Source organism: Ranitomeya variabilis, chromosome 7, assembly GCF_051348905.1.
Source record: "Ranitomeya variabilis isolate aRanVar5 chromosome 7, aRanVar5.hap1, whole genome shotgun sequence".
NCBI classification, from domain to species: Eukaryota; Metazoa; Chordata; class Amphibia; order Anura; family Dendrobatidae; genus Ranitomeya; species Ranitomeya variabilis.
This window is the reverse complement of record NC_135238.1, coordinates 219,527,874-219,549,912: the sequence shown is the minus strand read 5'-3', so window position 1 is coordinate 219,549,912 and position 22,039 is coordinate 219,527,874. Positions and strand designations below refer to the sequence as shown.

The 22,039-nt window shown below is 46.0% G+C and overlaps 1 protein-coding gene across 6 annotated transcripts in view; it reads right to left on the bottom strand.

The window, feature by feature from the left end:
• PRPF40A (pre-mRNA processing factor 40A) overlaps positions 1–22,039 on the bottom strand; it is a 43,737-nt gene that overhangs the window by 21,072 nt on the left and 626 nt on the right. For 2 of the 6 annotated variants that reach the window (XM_077272944.1, XM_077272940.1), the window contains exons 2-16: positions 17,965–18,042; positions 17,494–17,628; positions 17,305–17,388; positions 17,180–17,210; positions 16,812–16,831; positions 16,642–16,716; positions 16,446–16,556; positions 13,378–13,498; positions 13,259–13,286; positions 12,879–13,151; positions 10,628–10,736; positions 9,754–9,818; positions 9,508–9,672; positions 9,323–9,431; positions 1,865–2,015 (exon numbers count right to left, since the gene is read on the bottom strand). In XM_077272944.1, the coding sequence (XP_077129059.1) occupies positions 1,865–2,015; positions 9,323–9,431; positions 9,508–9,672; positions 9,754–9,818; positions 10,628–10,736; positions 12,879–13,151; positions 13,259–13,286; positions 13,378–13,498; positions 16,446–16,556; positions 16,642–16,716; positions 16,812–16,831; positions 17,180–17,210; positions 17,305–17,388; positions 17,494–17,628; positions 17,965–18,042 (1,555 nt within the window). Of the gene's footprint in view, positions 1–1,864; positions 2,016–9,322; positions 9,432–9,507; positions 9,673–9,753; positions 9,819–10,627; positions 10,737–12,878; positions 13,152–13,258; positions 13,287–13,377; positions 13,499–16,445; positions 16,557–16,641; positions 16,717–16,811; positions 16,832–17,179; positions 17,211–17,304; positions 17,389–17,493; positions 17,629–17,964; positions 18,043–21,315; positions 22,026–22,039 lie in introns of those variants that run through there. The other 4 variants (XM_077272938.1, XM_077272941.1, XM_077272943.1 and 1 more) reach the window with 3 other exon arrangements.

The following is a 22,039-nucleotide window of genomic DNA, read 5'->3' as shown; positions in this document are numbered from 1 at the left end:
ATAGGGGTATCCCGATGCGGTCCGGGGAACTGGAAGAGGATCTAGATAAGGTCCTTTTTCTGTCTCTTTTGTCCAGTCTGCCTCTGTGAGGGTCTTGGACAGGTGCGAGCGAATCGCCATGTGAGGCGTTCGTGGCACTGGTGGCATTAAAGAGAAGCGGGATACGTTCAAGTGCCTGGACCAGAGACAGACACACTTTAGTAAGGTCAGACACTGAATGAGACATTGCAACAGCCCACTCCGGGGGAGGGGGTGTGCACTCATCCTGAGACATCGGAGCTTCCTGAGGGACGGACATAATGGGAAGAACGCAGGACGGGCAGAAAGGAGATGGCTGACCTGAAGCCCACTTTTTCTTACAGCGGGCGCAGGCGTAGTGGATGACCGTAGTGGAAAAGCCGGGAGCCCCTGTGGGAGTGGACATAGGTGGAGATAGAACCACTTGCAGTAATTGCAGAGACAATACTGCAGGGAAGGAGTGCAGGCCAGGGGAGAGCAGCGCAAGCCTACCGGAACCCAGCGACAGCGGCAGTGAGGTAGACTCTGTCCCCCGGGGATCCTGGTGGACAACGCGTGATGGAGGCCAGGCAGGAAGAGGAAGTCGGCTCCACTGAGGAAATAGCGGGAAAACCACGCCGGAAGTGGGAGTGGCCAGGCGCCGAAGAGGGAGTGAAAAACCTCCCGAGAAGAAACGTCCCCCGTCGGTGCTGTATCCCGGGGAGGCGTGCCTGCGGGGACACAGGGCCGGGCAAGACGCTGGGGGCGTGACAAGCCGGTGAACAGAAAAAAAAAAAAAAAAAAAGAGAAGGAATGGCGCGCGCCCGAAGAAAACGGCGCAAATTTTTTAAAGAGCGACCCCTGTGGTGGTGCCTGCCGCGCTAGTGGCCGACGAAACAGGGGAGATCGGTGCTGATGGTGCGGCGCAGGAGAGGTACCGCCATCCTGTGTTCCCTGCTAAGTGGCAGATAGGGGTCCCTGGGGTGAGGGGGTACCACCGTGTTCTTGATTGAAGATCTCCTTACCTGAGGACGAGGAGCGCGTCAGGAGCCCTCGTACCGAAGAAAGGGTCCTGGGATGAAGTCCTCCTTCCCGCACTGTTTCAGCCAGCGCAGAAGACGGTATCAACCCCTAAACAGGGGGATGGGGACACTGGATGTGACCGCCGTCTTCCTCTCAGCCCACTCCGAGGAGAGGGATGAGGGGGGATCAGGGCAAGGACTGGCCACCAATAGCGAGACATGAACACCCCAGGGTGACATGAATCGCAGTCCTGCCCAGCGGATCCGAGAGGGTGTGATGTGGGTGATACCACACTGCTCTCTCGGTCGCTTATTACGGGGAATCTGAGTGAGTGAACTGCACCCTGTAGCCCCAAAAGAAGCATCTGAAACACAAAGGAAAAGAATAAACACACACAAAAACCTGAAAAGGAAAAAACAAATGCAGATCTGGGGTTAGATCCAGGTCCGCCTTCTACAGACACTAAGCAAAAACTGAGTTGCCTGGTGCCTGTCGGAGGGTGTATACTGCCGGGGAAGAGCTACTTCTTTATTTGCATAGTATCAGCCTCCTAGCGACAGCAGCATACACCCATGGTTACCTGTGTCCCCCAATGAAGCGAGAAAAAATATTATTATTCTCCGTTATTCGTTCATTGTGATACATCCATTCCTGGTCACTCCTAGATCCTTGTGGTTTTCCATTGAACTGCTGCATAACCGTCAAGTGAACATGGTAAGCAAAGATTCCAACGTAAGATTCTCAACACTGATATGGATCTGTCGTGGTTCCTGCAAATACTGAACTAGATCACGAGGGGATTATTTCTCAGCGACATGTCTGCATGTAGTTGCATTTTACGTACTCTGAAGTTCTTCATCTTCAGCAAACGTAGGGTTGTCCATAAGGTATTGCTGGGCTTCTGACCAAGTGGTACAGTAGGTTACATTCGCCATGTTGTCCAGGATGTTCTTTAAAGCCTCCCAGTTCCGCTTCCTCAGCTGCTTCGCTTGCTCCTGCAAAAGTCATAGAAAAACAACAGAAATGCATGATTGCAAGGAACAAAAATAAAATAAAAACGCTATAAATGACAAGACATATAGCGTTCACAGTGGTGACCAATTAATACCTGCTGGCAGAGGCACATACATATAATGACCTCCAAAGGTCACAAGGAAAGCAGAAAGGCAAACACGTGATTACAACCATTGGATAGAGGGGCCTTTTTGTCTCGGGTGGGACGGGCTTGCCTACAGGAGATGTATTTCCTGCCTTCAGTTACATTATAGCAAAAAAAGCTACAAAGGCGCCTTAAGTGCTGCCGAACGTCACTAGTTCTAGATTTTCATTCGCTGCTACAAATCCGATTACAAAGGTTATATCATCACATTATATTAGCGTTTGTATTAATTTCCCTGCAGTATTAAATAAAAAGTTCTACTGAGAGTTGCAGATTTTTCAAAACATTGATAACCTTGACATTTAAAAAAGGAGATTTGTGTACACTCACCGTAAAATCTCTTTCTCTTAGCCTCTAATTGGGGGACACAGGACCATGGGTGTTATGCTGCTGTCCACTAGGAGGCGACACTATGCATAATCTGAAAAAGATTAACCGTGGCTCCTCCTCTGCAGTATACACCCCTGGACAGCGTCAGCCTTCTCCAGTTTTGTGCAAAAGCAGTAGGAGGAACGTAACATGAATAACACAGACATGCCTATAAGAAGGCCACTATGTATGAGCTTAAAGAACAATATGTCAACAGTAACAACGGCCCGTAAAGGGCAACAGGGTGGGAGCTGTGTCCCCCAATTAGAGGCTAAGAGAAAGAGATTTTACGGTGAGTACACAAAAATCTCCTTTACTCTGTCGCCTCATTGGGGGACACAGGACCATGGGACGTCCTAAAGCAGTCCCTGGGTGGGAAGCAATTGACGAATATTGTGCAGACAGGCCCCTATACTTAGGGCACCGCCGCTTGCAGAACACATTTACCCAGGCTCGCGTCCGCTGAGGACTGGGTATGAACCCTGTAGTATTTCGTAAACGTGTGTAGGCTAGTCCAAGTGGCCGCCTTACACACTTGTTGTGCCGAATGGCCCAGGAGGCCCCTACCGCCCGTGTAGAGTGTGCCGTAATACCGGCTGGAAGAGGAGAATTCTTAAGGCGGTAGGCCTCTTGTATGGTGGATTTGATCCACCTGGCAAGGGTAGCTTTGAAAGCTGGCAGACCCTTGTGGCCGCCTTCAGGAAGGAGAAAAAGAGAATCAGACCTCCGGAAGGACGCAGTCCTAGACACGTATATACGCAATGCCCTGACGAGGTCAAGCGTATGCAGATCCTTCTCCATTCTATGAACCGGAACCGGACAAAGGGATGGTAGTGAAATTTTCTCATTGAGGTGGAAGTTGGACACAACCTTCGGAAGGAAGGATGGGACCGTACGAAGAACTACCTTGTCCTGGTGAAAAGCCAGGAAGGGCCGTCTGCAGGAGAGTGCTGTCAGTTCAGACACCCTGCGTAGTGAGGTGATTGCCACCAGGAAAACCACCTTCTGGGAGAGAAGGCGGAGAGGGACCTCCTTAAGGGGTTCGAAGGGTGGTTCCTGCAATGCTGTCAGGACCAGGTTGAGGTCCCATGTTTCTAGTGGTCGTCTGTAGGGGGGAACCAATCGGGAAACCCCCTGAAGAAAAGTCCTTACTTGCGGCTTGGTAGCAATGCGCCTTTGAAAAATCACTGAGAGGGCTGACACCTGGCTCTTAAGCGAGCCCATTGACAGCCTGGCCTCCAGACCCGATTGGAGAAAACCAAGTACTTTGGGTAGGGAATAAGGGAGTGGGGTCTGGCCACGAGATTCGCACCAGGTAAAGAAAGCTTTCCAGGTACGGTAATAAATCTTGGCAGAGGCTGGCTTCCGTGCCCTGATCATGGTTCCAATGACGTCCGGCGAGAGCCCTGCCTGGGTTAGAACCCAGGTCTCAAGGGCCACGCCGTCAAATAGAGAGCCCCTGAGTTCTGGTGGTAGAATGGGCCTTGTGATAGAAGATCGTGGCGGTCAGGGAGACGCCTGGGGGCGTCTGCTGTAAGTTGTACGATGTCAGCGTACCATGTATGTCTGGGCCAGTCCGGTTCAATTAGGATGGTTGGAACTCCCTCTTGTTTGATCTTCCTTACCACTCTGAATATCAGGGGGAGAGGTGGAAAAATGTACAGAAGCTGGAACTGGGTCCAGTCCTGAACCAGAGCGTCTGCTCCGCGCGACCGTGGATCGTGTGTTCTGGCCATGAAGTTGGAGACCTTGGCATTGAAGTGGGATGCCATTAGGTCCACATCCGGGGTCCCCCAGCGATGGCAGATCTGGCGAAAAATGTCGGGATGGAGAGACCACTCTCCCGAGTCCATTTCTTGTCGGCTGAGGAAGTCTGCTTCCCAGTTGTCCACACCTGGAATGTGGACCGCTGAGAGAACCGACCCTGTGTCCTCCGCCCAGTGGAGGATGTGTGACACTTCTCCCATCGCCTGGGTACTGCGGGTCCCCCCCTTGGTGATTGACATATGCCACAGCCGTGGCATTGTCCGACTGTATTCTGATGTGAGAGGCTGCCAGTAAGTGATGAAAGGCCCTCAATGCCAGGAGGATGGCACAAATTTCCAGGATGTTGATGGACATGGTCGCTTCCACTGGGGACCACTTGCCCTTTGCCCTGTGGTGTAGGTGCACTGCACCCCAACCCTTCAGGCTCGCATCGGTGGTCAGAACTTTCCAATGACTTTCCAATGAGAAAGGATTTCCCCTTTGCTAGAGATGTTGGCTTGAGCCACCAGTGCAGGGACCTCTTGGTTGACGACGTTAGCCGGAACTGTCGAGAGAGAAAGGGTTCTTGTCCCAGGACTTGAGGACGGCTAGTTGGACAGGCCTGAGGGGAAACTGGGACGGCTTCTATTGCTTCCCCCATCCTGCCGAGGACTCTCATGGCAAACCGGAGAGATCGAGGGGATTTGCGGACGAGGGTGCGAACTCCTAGACGGAGAGCCAGTGCCTTGTCCTTGGGAAGGAGCACTAGACCCCTGGAGGTGTTGAATAGCATTCCCAGGAAGGTCAGAGACTGACTCGGGGTTGGTGATGACTTTCGTAGGTTGACTAACCAGCCCATGCGACTCAGTGTCTACTGTGATTGAGACGCTGAGCTCACAGTCCTTGAAGGTGGGAGCCTTGATGAGTAGATCGTCCAGGTATGGAAAGACTACTATGCCTCTGGAGTGCAGGACGTCCATGGAGGCAGCCATTACCTTGGTAAACACTCTGGGAACTGGTAGTGGTCCTGGTCGATTGCGAACCTGAGAAATCTGATGAGCAGGTGCAATCAGTATATGCAGGTATGCGTCTTGTATGTCTATGGAGGAAAAATAGTCTCCCTTCTCCATGGACGCAATGATGTACCGAACGGACTCCATGCGGAAGTGACGGACCCGTACGTATTTGTTGAGTTGTTTTAGGTCCAGTATGGGCCGCACGCTGCCTCCTTTCTTGGGGACTACGAATAGATTGGAGTAGAACCCTCGGAAGCGCTCGGCCGTGGGGACCGGTACTATGACTCCTGCTTGAAAAAGCGAGGCGACCGCTTGCCGGAAGGCACGAGCCTTGGCTGGTGGTTTTGGGGGGACAGAGAGGAAGAATCGGTCCGGTGGGTTGGAAGTTGAACTCTATCTTGTATCCGGAAGAAACTAGTTCCCCTGACCCACCTGTCTTCTGTAATAGGCAGCCAGACTTGATGAAAGAGCAAAAGTCGTCCACCTACGGGTGTGGTGTCTTCCGGGGTCCGTGAGTCATGATGAGGAGAAAGTCTGAGATTTTCCTCCTCTAGGTTTAGACTGGGCTGCCTTTGACTGCCAGATCTTGTCCGACCTTTGCGTTGATCGCGAGTTGTCCCTGCGTGGGGAACGGTTACGATTTTGTGCTGGATGCGAGACGGACCAGCCCGAAGAATTCCGAAAGGATCGGAATCGAGTTTGGTTACGCTTCTTGTAAGTGCGTTTAGGTTTCAGTTGGGGAAGAGAGGTACTCCTTTTACCCCCGGTGGCGTTGGATATCATTGTGTCCAACTGTTCACCGAAAAGTCGCCCACTGAGGTAGGGTAGGTGCGTGAGAGATTTCTTTGAGGCTGCGTCGGCTTTCCATTCCCGCAGCCAGAGGATACGCCGAACTGTGATGGCGTTTGATGCTATCCCCGCTACACCCCTTGCTGAATCCAGAGCTGCATGATGTAAGTAATCTGCTACGACTGCTATTTGAACCGCTTGGTCTGACAGCTCAGGAGCGGATGCTTGGAGGCCAGCTTGTAAATTTTTGGCCCAGGCCAGAATGGCCTTGGCAGCCCAAACTGACGCGAACGCGGGAGCTAGGGATGCCCCTGTGGCCTCGAAAATTGAACGAGCCATGCGTTCTACCTGCCGGTCTGCTGCACCCCTGAGGGTTGAGCTATCTGGCAGTGAAAGGAGGGTCTGTGCTAGTAGTCTAGAGACTGGGGGGTCCACTTCGGGTGGGTCTGTCCACTCCTTGGTATCCTTCTGCGGGAAGGGGTACCTCGCCTCCGATATTTGCGATTAGCAAATTTTTTCTCAGGCTGTGAGAGCTGCTTTTTAAGGATCGCTTTAAACTCTGGGTGGTTAGAGAAAACCTTAGGCGGCTTCAGAGGTCCTTCAAAGGAAATCTTGTGTTCTGGGGCCTCTGGTGGCGGATCAGAAATGTCCAGCACCCGATGGATGGAAGAGATTAAGTCCTCCACTAGCGCAGTATTGCTAGGGGAGATTGGGATCAGGGACCCCTCCGTTTCCCTGTCTGGGTCGGAGTCACAGATGCCTTCCGAATCCTGTGTATCACTGAGGCGTCCCCTGCTGGGTGAGCTGGGGAGGAGGCCTTCTCTGGTCGGGGATTGCGGAGATCTGCATTGTCTGCCCCTGGAAGGGGACGGTCTAGATGACCTGGAATTACGGTGTCTCTCCCTAGAAGGGGATGACCGAGTGCTATGGGATGACGTAGATGGACTGTGGGTCCGCTTGCATCCTGACTTAGATGTGGATATGCCAGGGTTGTCCTGTCCCTGAGCCAAGCTCTCCCTTTGATGGGTAACGGTTATAGCCGAGGCATGACTCTGCAGAGCCTGAAGCAATGTGGAGGGTTCGGTTATCTATAGATTGCGTCATAGATTGCGACATCTGAGTGACCCATTCCGGCGTGGCATTAGACACCGAAGCATTGACAGGGGCCTCTTGGGGCTCTGACACAGTAGTCTGAGGGCAGCCCTGGCAGTGTGGGTATATACTGCCATTGGGGAGAGCGGTCCTGCAGGCTGTGCAGAATGCATAATAGCAGTCCTGCCTGGTTCTCTTGGACCTTGAGCCCGGCATAGTACACAGAGTGCAGAAGGGCTGCTATGCAGATGGACCTTACAGGGGTAGCTATGCAGAGGAGCCTTATAGGGAATATGGATTCACAGCCGAGTAAAACAACCCAGCTGTGATCTTACCCCACCAGTTTGCCCCTAGGTCCAGCGCCGAAGATCCACAGTCCTGTGCCCCCCGGAGACTGGCTGGCCTGGTCCTGCTGACCGGGAGATGCAGGGTTAATCCTTGCTGCAGTAGAAATGGCCACCGAGGAGAAGAGGCAGGGGGAGAAGGGGGGCGGAGAGCTGAGAAAAAGGCAGCAAACTGTAAAAAACGCGCCCTTTCGATCCACCTCCTTTATGACACTGTGGAGTGCCATACTTGTCATCCGGGGGGCGGGCCGGGGGGGCGGAGAGAAGGCGGCGGCTTCAGCTAGGCCGAAGCCGGGGCCTAAATTAGATGCCTGATGCTCAGAAGGGCTCCAGGCCGGCGCGAAAGTCCGGGAGGGGGTCGGATCTGAACCGGACCCCCCCAGATTTAAAAGCAGGATAGCGGTGGGGCTGTAAGCGGTAGGGAGGCCCGGTGAGGGGTCCCCCTGACGCAGTATAGAGCTGGTGCTGCCGCAGAGACAGGGACGCAGGGAGCCCTGTGTCTGTCTGTGCTATGCCTGCCTGCACAACCCCCAGGCCCAACAGGAGCCCGCAGCTGGGCTGGGGTCCCTGGATGCAGGCGCAGTGTGCTGGCCTATTGCTGGGAGCTGTAGAATGCTGCCTGTACAGGCCCTACCTGAGGCGTCTCAACCTAATGCCCCCAGAGGGGGATTAGGGAGGGTGCTGTTGTCACCTTCAGGGGCCTTTATCCTCGCCTCGACCTCAACTCAGAAACCAAAAGGAATTGGGGAAGGAGGGGGGGTCTCGACTTCGAACCAGCACCCGAGGGACTGGGGAAGGAGCAACATGGGGAATAGCCATCTCTACTTCAACCGGGCACCCCGTAATAGGGGGCCGAGGAAGAAGCCAAGCTGGGAGTCTCACAGGAGACCCACTTTTCTTCATCTGTAATCCGTCAGGAAAAACGGAGTATTATTTTTTAGACCTGTCACCTACGTGCCTCGGTAATATACTACGTCACTGGGCAATATCCTACGTGGCTCTGCTGTATACTACAAGGCTGGGCAATATACTACGTGGCTGGACAATATACTACAAGGCTGGGCAATATACTACAAAGCTGTGCAATATACTATGTGGCTCTGTGCAATATACTACGTAGCTGTGCTGTATACTAGGTAGCTGGGCAATACACTACGTGGCAGGGCAATATACTACGTCGCTGGGCAATATACTACGTGACTGGGCAATATACTACGTGGCTGGGCAATATACTACGTGGACATGCATATTCTAGAATACCCGATGCGTTAGAATCGGGCCACCATCTAGTACATTATAAAAGCCAATGTACACAGATATTAATGGTTTCAAAATGTTTTAAAGATTAAAAAACAATACATGGCTGCCTTCTTTCAGAAGCAGCGACACCCCTGGCCATTGGTAATGAATGGTATTGCATCTCAGCTTCATTGACTTTGAGGGGGCTAAATTGCACTGTCAGACAAAAGCTATAGGCAGGCCATGTATCTGAAACAGAAGCAGCCATGAATTTCTAATCCTGGACAACCCTGACACAACATGCAATCCAAACAGGCATCCAAATTATACCATATCCCCACAACAAGCCAATTATGAGCAGAAATATTATCAGAAAGACAAGATAAAAAGGAACTGCCAGGATTTTACTTCTATATGTTTTACTCAAAAAATCACAGAGTAAAAAAAATGTAACGAAATGCTGTGTACTGAGCCCACAAGGTCCTATTCTACGAGTTCTTTCCCCAGATAATAAGACAGATTTTTTTTTTTCAATGTTCCAGTCTCACCTTTTCTTTTTTTGCTAGATAGAACAAGACATCTTCATAAATCTCAAGCCGGTCACGTTCAGAAATTCCATTCCAGACATCTAACTCTGTGAACATCTGCTCTGCTTTTCTGATTGACAAGAAAAAGAAAATTGGATTACTCTGACAGCACAAAAGAAAAATAAATTTATTTGCTTCGCTCTTACTTGTATCGGGTGGTGGAGGTCATCCTATCGTGGTTTTCTAGAAACCTCTGGAAATTTTCTTTTGCCTCCTTATATTTCACCCTGGCATCCTCTTTTTCTTCTTTTTCAGTATGAACTTTGTAAGCATTAAACGCTTGTTTTTTCTCACTTAATTTCGCCAGGGCGCTAGAGAAAAAAAAATTGAATGAAGAAAGCGCCCACACCCGTACATGACCTGATATTTTCCAAGTTCTGCTTGAACATTACCTGTATCTGGGATCGTTAATGATCATTTTCATGGCTTGTTCCCAGGACGCATTGGATGGCACTCGCTGCAAGAAAACAAAACAAAAAACCCAATGGAGTTACTTGATGAACAACATGAACAATTAATTTCCTTTATTTCGGAGTGATCACAAATGAACGTGCTTTGCTGCTACCTAATGTGCAGTGAGTAGTGATAGCAGAGTTCCCTGCACAGCAAGTTGGTCAGGATTACAACTGTGCTGGGAAACAAAGCGGAAGGAGCTGCAGCGCTGGATCAGTGCTATGGCCCCTTACAGGTGTTATACCACGTTTAGTATGAATAAGTGACAACATGCCATCAGTGTCACTTCACCGAGCCCTGTGTCTCCAATTACTGGGACCCTCACTGCTTGTGCATCTGCAGCAATGATACATTCAATGGCAGGTGCAGATGAGTGTAGACTCTCAAATGAGAGAATCAGGTTGATTATGCAAATCACATTCTGATCAAAGACTGATCAGAGCACGAGCATGGGTTGTTCCAAATATCTCGGATAAGAATTTTTTTTTTTTTATCTTACCCATTCTGTGAGGCACAGAAATCAGTCTGCACTCAGATGTCATCAGTGTGCTATCCGAATATCGTATCAAACTCGTGTATGAAGCAATTGTTGCCTTCAGACTCTGTCCGATGTAGGAGGGGTTGGAGGGACATAGACTAACATTGGTTTGTGCACAATCAAATATTTTTTTATTATCAACCTCAGAATGAAAATACGCTTGTCTGCACCTAATCAGATAGTAAAAACTTGTAGGGGTAGCAGGGTCAGATTCATGCTACTCACAAAGCGACAGTCACTTAATGATAAAGTAATAACTAACTTATAGTGATCACCTTTTCTTTTAGGAGCTCTTTGAATGCTTGTTTGGCTTCCTCTTTCGTGTTCCAAGTGTAGGTTTTCTTGGGTGCTTTTTCCTCTTCAGGTTCTTCTAAAGACACCGAGCTAAAGAAATAAATACATTATAGAATTCATTATGACATGAGATTCAGTGAAGCGCCTCTTCCATACAGCTTACCAGGAGAAATTTATCTGCAGACCATTTGCAGATGAAGACAAATTTGGCAAGATTGGTTCACAATTTGTTATGTACCTTTTGGTCATAGAAAAGTTACTGTATATACTCGAGTATAAGCCAACCCCCCTAATTTTGCCACAAAAAAACTGGGAAAACTTAATGACTCGAGTATAAGCCTAGGGTGGAAAATGCAGCAGCTACTGGTTAATTTCAAAAATAGAAATAGATACCAATAAAAGTAAAATTAATTGAGACATCAGTAGTTTAAGTATTTTTGAATATCCATATTGAATCAGGAGCCCCATAAGATGCTCCATGCAAAATACGCCCCATATAATGCTGCACAAATGTTGATTATGACCCCTTAAGATGCTCCATACAGACATTTGCCCCATACAATGCTGCACAAATGCAGATTATGGCCCCATAAGATGCTCCATAGACACATTTGCCCCGTATAATGCTCCACAAATGTGGATTATGGCCCCATAAGATGCTCCATAGAGACATTTGCCCCATATAATGCTGCACATGGCCCCATACAGATATTTGCCCCATCTAATGCTGCACATGGCCCCATAAGATGCTCCATACAGATAATTGCCCCATATAATACTCCATAGAGACATTTGCCCCATATAATGCTGCACATGGCCCCATACAGATATTTGCCCCATATAATGCTGCACATAGCCCCATAAGATGCTCCATACAGATATTTGCCCCATATAATGCTGCACATGGTCCCATAAGATGCTCCATACAGATAATTGCCCCCATATAATGCTGCACATGACCCCATAAGATGCTCCATACAGACATTTGCCCCATATGCTGTTGCTGCGATTAAAAAAATAAAATAAATCACACTCACCTCTCAAGCCCCCGGCACTTGCTATATTCACCTGCTCCGCGCTTCACCGCCGCTGTGTCTTCCCTGTCCTCCGCACTGACTGTTCAGGTAGAGGGCGGCGCGTACTAATCACGTCATCGCGCCCTCTGGCCTGAGCGTCAGTGCAGAGGACGCAGCAGCGCCGACGGTGGAACAGGGAGCAGGTGAATATGCCCCCGTTATACTCACCTGCTCCTGGCGCAGGCCCTGCACCTCTGTTCCCCGGCAGCTTCTTCCTGTAGTGAGCGGTCACATGGTACCGCTCATTACAGTAATTAATATGCGGCTCCACCCCTATGGGAGTCGGGTCCATATTCATTACTGTAATGAGCGGTACCATGTGACCGCTCACTACAAGAAGAAGCTGAAGTTGCCAGGGAACAGATGTGCAGGGACCGCGCCAGGAGCAGGTGAGTATTATTACACAGCTCTACTTCCCCTCCCTTGCCGACCCCTGGGTATGACTCGAGTATAAGCCGATAGGGTTACTTTCAGCCCAAAAAAGTGGGCTGAAAATCTCGGCTTATACTAGAGTATATACGGTAAATAACTACAGATGAGCAAAAAAGATTCACATTGCCCTGGTCCGGTCTCTACTTCAGTAGTCTGAGGCCGCCGCACCAGGGCAGTGTGAACTTTCTTGGCCAATAGGATGCAGGAGGCGCCCAGGATACTGTATTATTAGTGCAGAGTAATTTTGCACTGGCCCAGTCCAGATGCCAGGGAACAATGAGGTAGACAATAGACCAGAGTATTAAGAATCTTTTTGCTCATATATTAATTTATTCCACAATACACACATTAAAGGGTTAAAGAGGACTACAATAACCGCATATCCTTCAGATTGGCCCATAATAGCAAACTGGTGGCGGCTGGCCCAACTTTAGGCAAAAGTAGTTGTGCCCACCATTGATAGCTTTGTCCCAGCCGCCCTTTTGTTGACTGAGCAGCATGTTTTCAGGGTCACATTTTCCTATAACAACCTATGTAGGAGTTTATTTCTGCTGAAGTTAAAAAGGATGTATTATAAATCAGAGAAGCAATCATGATTGTGCTTCTCCCAAGATCTACTGAACCCACAACTCTGCTGACGCAAGACATGGACTGAAAGCCCTTCAACAAGAAGCAGCACTCTCCAGGACAGTTCTTGGAGACATGTAGAACAATATGTACGTACTCTGGCAAAACCTCTTGTTTAGAGAATTCCTCTATGAAGCCGCTGCTGCTGACTTCGTGATCCTTCTCTTGAATGGACGACGATACGGAATAGGCCAGCTCCTCTACAGAATCATTCACCATATTTTCAATGTCTATGGCGGGAGTGGTGGGGGTGGACATCACAATGTCTGGTTCTGCAATGATTGAGACAGGCGTGGTGGTGTTGACCACCTCTGGGGCTTGTGCGGTCTGGATGGACGGTACAGCTGCAGAAGATGCTGGATCCTGTACACTGGGGAAAAACAAAGGGGGGGGGGGGGAAAGTTTAAAAAAGAAAAAGGTAAAATTAAATGTCTAGGTCATTGACCATACTTTAAAATGAAGGGTAAGAATGCATACCTGCCACTTTCTTCTGCCTTGATCATTGCTACAAAGAAAACAACAAAAATAAATTACTATTATTCCATTTTTGTGCGTTACAATAAAGAAGTTTGTTTCTTACAAAGCGATGCATTTACCTTCTAGGTCTTCCAGATCCTTAGGTTTGGCCCAACGAGACTCTTTTGTCTGGGAATTGTAGTAGTACGGCTTCCCAGAGTCGGATTTGAATTCTTTCCAAGGACATTTGGATAACATTTGCTAAAAATATATAAAGTAAATGATAAACAAAACAACAACAAAAACACCCAAACAAGTTATTAAAGTAAAGCCGAATTCAGATGTGTGTGTGAGAGTGATATATATATATATATATATATGTACATACACACGGTATATACTCGAGTATAAGCTGACCCGAGTATAAGCCGACCCCCCTAATTTTGCAACAAAAAACTGGGAAAACTTATTGACTCGGGTATAAGCCTAGGGTGGAAAATGCAGCAGCTACTGGTAAATTTTAAAAAAATAAAATAGATACCAATAAAAGTAACATTAATTGAGATATCAGTAGGTTGTGCTTTTGGATATCCATATTGAATCAGGAGTCCCATATAATGCTCCATGCAGTTCTTTATGGCTCCATAGATGCCCCATATAATACTCCATGCAGTTCTTTATGGCCCCATAGATGCCCCATATAATGGTCCATGCAGTTATGGCCCCATATAATGCCCCATATAAAGCTCCATGCAGTTATGGCCCCATAGATGCCCCATAGATGCCCCATATAATGCTCCATGCAGTTATGGCTCCATAGATGCCCCATATAATGCTCCATGCAGTTATGGCCCCATAGATGCTCCATATAATGCTCCATGCAGTTATGGCCCCATAGATGCTCCATATAATGCTCCATGCAGTTATGGCCCCATAGATGCTCCATATAATGCTCCATGCAGTTATGGCCCCATAGATGCTCCATATAATGCTCCATGCAGTTATGGCTCCATAGATGCCCCATATAATGCTCCATGCAGTTATGGTCCCATAGATGCTCCATATAATGCTCCATGCAGTTATGGCCCCATAGATGCCCCATATAATGCTCCATGCAGTTCTTTATGGCCCCATAGATGCTCCATACAGCATTGTGCCACATGTAATGCTGCTGCAATAAAAAAAAAAAAAATATATATATATATATATATATATATATATATATATATATATATATATATATATATATATATATATATATATATATATATATATATATATATATATATATATATATATATATATATCACATACTCACCTCTCGTCGCTGCCCCTCAGCGTCCCGTCTCTCCGCACTGACTGTTCAGGCAGAGGGCGGCGTGCACACTCATACGTCATCGCACCCTCTGACCTGCACAGTCACAGCAAGAGGACGGGAAGACGGAGCGGAGCCCGGCGGATGGAACGCGGACAGGTGAATATGAAATACTCACCTGCTCCTGACGCTGTCCCTGCCTGTCCCATAGTACCGCAGCTTCTTCCTGTAATGAGCGGTCACTGGTACCGCTCATTACAGTACTGAATATGTGGCTCCGCCCCAAAGGGAGTGGAGTCCATATTCATTACTTTAATGAGCGGTACCACGTGACCGCTGAATAGAGGAAGAGCTGCAGTGCGGGAGACCATGGGACAGGCTGGGACAGCATTAGGAGCGCCAGGAGCAGGTGAGTATGCGACAGTCCTCTATCCCCCTCACCCGCCGACCCCGCCACTGACCATGACTCGAGTATAAGCCGAGAGGGGCACTTTCAGCCCAAAAATCTCGGCTTATACTCGAGTATATACACTAAAATATATATATATATATATATATATATATATAGATAGATAGATAGATAGATAGATAGATAGATAGATAGATAGATAGATAGATAGATAGATAGATAGATAGATAGATAGATAGATAAAATAATATAGATAGATATCTATAAAGTTTGGGTAAGGAGAGCCACTGCCAAGATGGACATCACAAAACTCAGAAATGTTCCTGTCTATCAAAATAGAAAAATTTATCCAATCGGTAAACGGGGTAACGAAAAAAAAACCAAAAACTCACAATGTCAAAATTATAGGATTTTGGCCACTGCGACATTGCAATAAGATCAAAACATGGCATCTACCCAAAAGAATAGTATCAATAAAAACAGAAGCACTCATATAGCCCCATATCCAACAAATAAAAATGGCAACAAAAGCAAAAACATTTTTCACCACTGAAAAAACAAACAAACAAAAACAACTGTACAGGTTTTCTTTCTGGGCATTCGTACTGACCCGGGGGAATCATATTGCAAGGTCAGCTTTACCATATAGCGAACATGGTAAATAAAAACACATCAGAAAACAATTGCAGAATTGCACTTTGGCAATGTCACCGCACAGTGTGAACATACCCTTACATGTGGATGATTCCAACAAATGTGCGCAAAATTTCCTGCACCTATACTTCTGTGGGAAACCCTAAACAGCTATACTGCGCCAATTGTCTCTGTACAATCATAATCTGACTTCAGAATAGGATCTTTATGCAAATTATATTAACAGGTAAAAATGATATATTGCGTAATATTAGATACATAAGGAGCTGCATGTGTTAGGAGTCCTATGAATGAATGTTTATCTGTTATAACCAATCCCATTTTTATAGTTTCAAGATTTAAATCTAATATATATATATATATATATATATATATATATATATATATATATATATATATATATATATATATATATATATATATATATATATATATATATAAAAAAAAAGAAAGACAGCACAAAAAAACTAGAAAAAAAAAGGGCTTTAATGCCTGAACAGCGTGGCGACGTTTCGGATATCTTATCCTTTTTCAAGGCTTGAAAAAGGATAAAGATATCCAAAACGTCGCCACGCCGTTCAGGCATTAAAGCCCTTTTTTTCTAGTTTTTTTGTGCTGTCTTTCTTTTTTTCATCTATTACCAAAGACCATTTCAACAGTGGTTGGGAAGACGCTGCACTACAGTTTGGTAATATAAGATGCTGTTCCGATTTTGAAATATATATATATATATATATATATATATATATATATATATATATATATATATATATATATATATATATATATATATAATTTTTTTTTATTTATTAAGTCCCTTCGCATCATACCTCCACTGTGGTTTTCATTTCATCTGGCTTTTCCCATGTGGACTGCTTGGTTTCAATGTTATAATAATATATCCTACCATCTGGTGATTTATGCTCAGTCCACATAGATTTCTGTAAAAAGGAAAAAAAAATTGCATTAAGGACCAAATTAAAGCAAAGCCAACACTGTACAAATGCAATAAATGAAACAAATTACTGGTTTGGCTGGTTCATCATTAGAGGTGCTATTAGTTGTAATTGACGGTGGTGCTGAAATTACAGGATGCGGCGCCTGGGAAGACAAAGGATGAGCACTTTTGTGTTTTTTTTTAAAGAAACCTACATGCATATCTCCATCTTCCAGATTATGAAATGCAGGATACTTACAGGTGAAATTGTCGGCTGAGCTGGAAACAAAATGAGATACATATTATACACAAAGAAGAATCAAGTAAACCGCACTCCCAAAATGTCCTAACACAATATCTTATTGTAGATAACAGCCATTGTAGATAACAGCCGACTACACTGTCCACAGACCCAGTTAGGGATCCACGTGTAATAAAAGGATAGGGGTTTGAGCTGTTACCATCTGGTGGGACCTCACACATCTGCATACTGCAAATGAATGACTGTCATGTCCTCCTAAATATGTATGGCTAAATAAAACATTGCTGTCCATATGATCAGATCAGCACGGGGGTCACCAGGACCCACACCTGTTCTAGAAAGTTGTATATAAAATTGACCCTTACCTAGTGTGGGATCCATGCTGTTTACGCCAGGCTATCAAGACCAAAAACAGAAAAAAAAACAAATTTAATGCAAATAAACTCAAGGAAGGGAAACAAAACAGCCCGATAATCCTCTAGACGCTGACCTGCATGCCTGCTGGTAACGTGCCAGGCGCTACGTGCGTAGTCATCATCATGCCAGACATGAGAGGAGGAATCATAGGAGTCATCTGTGCAAGAAGAAAGATAATCAAGTGCTTACCTCTGTGTTTTGTTTTTTTTCCTCGGTGGCGATATTTTATTACTTTGTTCGTTTTGTTTTCTGATTTACTTACTATGTAACCTACCTGACCCATCTGATGAGCGCCCATTGGTCCCATCAAAGGTGGAATCATGCCTGGTGGGGCCAACCCTGGCCTTGGAGGTAGGCCCCCCAGTCCCACAGCGGAGTAATGGGCAACAGGGTTCATCTGATAAATATAGAAAAACATGCATACATTAAATGCAGGTTCAGACTGGCAGCTCCATTTACAAGGTTGTAATGTGACATCACCAGCGCCACTCGCACCATTCAACGCAAAACTGAGCGAAACTGTTATAACGCTAAATCAATGCGAAATCTGCAAAGTATATAGGATACATCAGTAATGATCTGAGGACACAAGGCGGCATGGCCTGTCCACTGCAGAGTGCGACAGATAATAATCAGTCTTGTTATAAAGCAGCGTATAACTATAATACGGAGAATTTAAAACAGTAATATTCTTTACCAGGAAATCACACAAGTAAAATATAACGTTACGTACATACTGCCCCCTCATCATGCGAGCACCGTCTGGATACAGACCAGGCTGACTTGGTCCATTGGTACCATCGCCTGATGCCTAAAAGAGGAGCATATGGGTTAATATTGGCATTTAATACTTAAAAATTCACCATTTTGATATTTCTAGACACTTTAGCCACCTGACGTATGTATTAGAAGTAATCACAACGGCAGTGTATGGACGCCTGCGGATCACCGTCGGAGACAGACATGCGGCACGCCTTTTCCGACTGAAGCATGCCAAATGCGAGTCTCCGCAAGATAAATTTCACCCGTACAATGTATTTGACGCGGTGATTCCACACGGTTCAATGAACACATGCGGAATCACCTGCGTTTAAAAGCCGACAGAGCTTTGGACACAGTGGACATGTGCTGCGTTCAAAACGCTCCTGATTCCTGACCGTGGGCACATACCCCTACAGCTCAGACAGGACATCACCACTGCAGATGTGGCTTGATGCATCCCTCAACCAGAAAAATAAATTGGGGAGACTGGAAGGGACACAGTCATCAGCAAAGAGTAGAGACACGAGTCCGGTAGGCAAGTATGTTTACACTATTAGGACCATCATGGGACAATTACTAAACTAAATGTTGTGGACAACGCCTTTATGGTCGCTTTTTATTTGTGAATTTTCTTGATCACCAAATTAGGAAAACAATCCTCAATGTCACGTTTCAGGACCTGTATACCGCAACACGACTGTCACGTGTTACTGTGTGCAATATCATCCAATCACGACCTGATCAAGTTACTTCAAGACTGAAGGAAAGAATCACTGACCCCGAGGCCTCATCAAGACGTCCGTTTGCACCTATGTGTCGCATCCGTTTCTTTCGCAAATACAACATGTACCCATTATAACCTATGCTGCTATTCAAAGTTCATTTTTTTCTGACAGCATGTGTGACAAGAGCCAATACTAGTCCATGGAAATGTGAATAACACACACAGCACACGGACGGCATCTGTCTGCGGTACATGTTTAACTCTGCAAAGTATAGAAGAAGCTTTGTAATTCTTTTCTTTAACCATTTGTGAAAAACACGGAAGACTGATGGTAAAAAACTGATCCACACGGATGCCACTTGTACCAATTATTCCATATATGTGTTTACATACGGATGTCTCATTGAGGACTACGGTGAATTCTTGCCAGTATCATAATACCACTAGAAGGGGAAATTTGACTTCTTAGTCTAATAGTGCAGCCTATTCATTTTCAGTGCGGCCTAATTTGTGCTGACAGGCAATACCCATTTGTTGGGGCTTCTGAGAAATCTATCCAGCTTTCTACAGGATATCTGTGGAATAGTTGTCTGGGCAGTGTCTTGCCTTCATTCAAGATGGTTTTGGTATCTTGGGACACATTTATTACTGGCAGAGATTCCTATATTCTTACAGCACAATATTTTGCACCCATCTGTCCATCCCTCTAACATCTATACACTTTAGTAATTTGTACATAGTCAGTATTTTCAAGATGTTTAGTTACTGTCTGAGGCTGCACTGCAGATTTTCTATACTGTGTATATTTTTGACGGCATATACCATCCTGCCTATACAGAATTTTTATTGATTTTACATGCATTTACCATTTCTTGCTTTGTATGTTCTGTTGTCTCAAATCACATGTATACATTTTTATAGGTCTTGAATTATTGGGGCACATATCTCTATCTTTTACGATCCCCATCAGTGTACATGGAGATACCGCGTAACTCATGTATTAGATTCTTTGAGGTTTTCTAAAGCTTACACTAATTGTCTGGTCAGGGGATATTGATGACCCTCCTTTTTGAGCTGTTCTACAGCACCACAATGAATGGAGCTTCGCTCTGCAGCTCTGTTCCATTTACATCCAGTGGACTCCAGAGCAAACAATTCATCGGTGGGGTTGAAGAGTGTAGGACCCCCCAGTAAACTGATATTGATGGCCTATTTCACAGATATGGCATTGCAATCCTCTGACTGGACAACCCATTTAGATGAGGCTGTCTTATCTTCTGCTTGACTGATAGTTTGGACCAGCTGCAGAGTAATGTTGCTAGCCAGAATTGATAAACAGCATCCGCCACCTTTAACCTAAACAAATTGTAAAAAAAAATGTAAAGGGACTGTCAGCAAAGAATGACTGCTGAAATCAAGTAAAGAGCGATCAGTGCACAAAGGCGTGACAAACATTTAAGTGCACCTTCCCACTTCCTTGTTTTCCCTCAGTCGCCCGCTCTTTGACAGCTCTGGCTTCATAGATCTAGAGAAGGGGGGAAATAGATAAAAAACAAGAAGGTGCACTTAAATGATTGGCTCCCCCATGATGTACCGAGCACCTGTGCTTGGTCTGAACAATCATCTTTTGCAGACAGTCCCGTTAAAAAGGATTCCGTCCTTGGGTGTGGAGAAAATATATAACAAGTACATAAACTTGCTTATTTATTTTTTTTTACAAGACCTTTGTGATTTTTCTCATGTAAGACACAGCAATATCCTAAGTAGACAGTCGACGTACTGAGATGTGTTATGTACGGTTATTACGTTACGTATCGCCAGCCAGGTGTCAGCAGATCCTATTAGAATAGGACACATGCTGGGAAAAATGACAAGGGGCCATTGATGCAACAATAGCGAAGACCAAGACCCTGGTGTCGAGCGAGGGGCTAGCAAAGACCAAGACCCTGGTGTGGGAGCAAGGGGTAACCCCTCTTTAGTATTCATATTAAGTGGACTCAGATCCAGCACCTGGAAAAAGGTTCACAACATAAAAGTTTTACTCTGAAATTATTTTTGGAATTGAGAGTCCTCAGTGGTTGATACCTTTCAATGGCTAACTGAGGACAGTGGTATCAACCACTCAGGACTCTCAATTCCAAATATTCTATCTACTGGCTAACATGAGATAGATAGATAGATAGATAGATAGAGCTCTATCCTCACCCATCCCTTGTAGATTGTGAGCCTTCGCGGGCAGGGTCCTCACTCCTCCTGTACCAGTTATGACTTGTATTGTTCAAGATTATTGTACCTGTCTTTATTATGTATACTCCTCCTCACATGTAAAGCGCCATGGAATAAATGGCGCTATAATAAATAATAATATATATTCTGAAATTAAAAACCTACTGTGAAAAGAACAAAAAGGTAAAAAGAAGAAATATGGATACATAATCTTATGCGTTGCAAACCTGAACTGCGTAAGATTATGGATCCATATTTCTTCTTTTTACCTTTTTGTTCTTTTCACAGTAGGTTTTTGATCCCAGAGTATTTTAAACCTAATTTTCCAGGTGCTGGAGTGTAGCGTCCTTGGACTTTTTCATTCATACTGACCTGGAAGCAAGTCTGGGTTGTCCTCCTACACTCTGTACACCACACGCTGCCTTTACCAAGGGTTTGGGCGCATAACCAATATTTGACTTCCTAAGGACTATTAGAAACCTCTGGAAGGTGAACTGTATTCAGCCTCCATACATATTGTTTTATTCATACTAAGTGCTATATCCCTGGGGCCTGGCCACCAGGACCCTCGAGGTCGAGCACGCAGCGCCATTCACATTCTATGGGGCCGTCGCTTGCAGCCATGCACTGTGCAGCTTACAGGTCTATTATCTGACAGAAGTTACTGTTTATAATGGAAAATTCTGCATTTTCCAAAACGGATCCATCCAGTAGAGCATCAGTCAGGACCTCTGCTTGCTGGCAGTGAAAGGAAACATTCCTGACTTCTCATACAGACCTAACACATGAATAAACGCATCCAATCTGCACACTGCTCTAGGGTGACACACTGTAGCAGCACAGCACTGCTGTATCTCCCTCCACTGTAGCAAATCCTCAGCTCTGACCAGTCCTCTGAGTCTCATCACACCCCATACAGTGGGCAACAACACATTACCTAGACACTGCTGGGACTTTTAGTACCACAGCACTGGCTTCTTGCCTATAACACGGTCAAAGCCACAAATTTGCCCACAGCTCCCTGCAATGCACAATGAAGGGGGGGAATGCGAGCAGGGAACCGAAGCCCGCCACCTCCCAGTAACACACACACAGC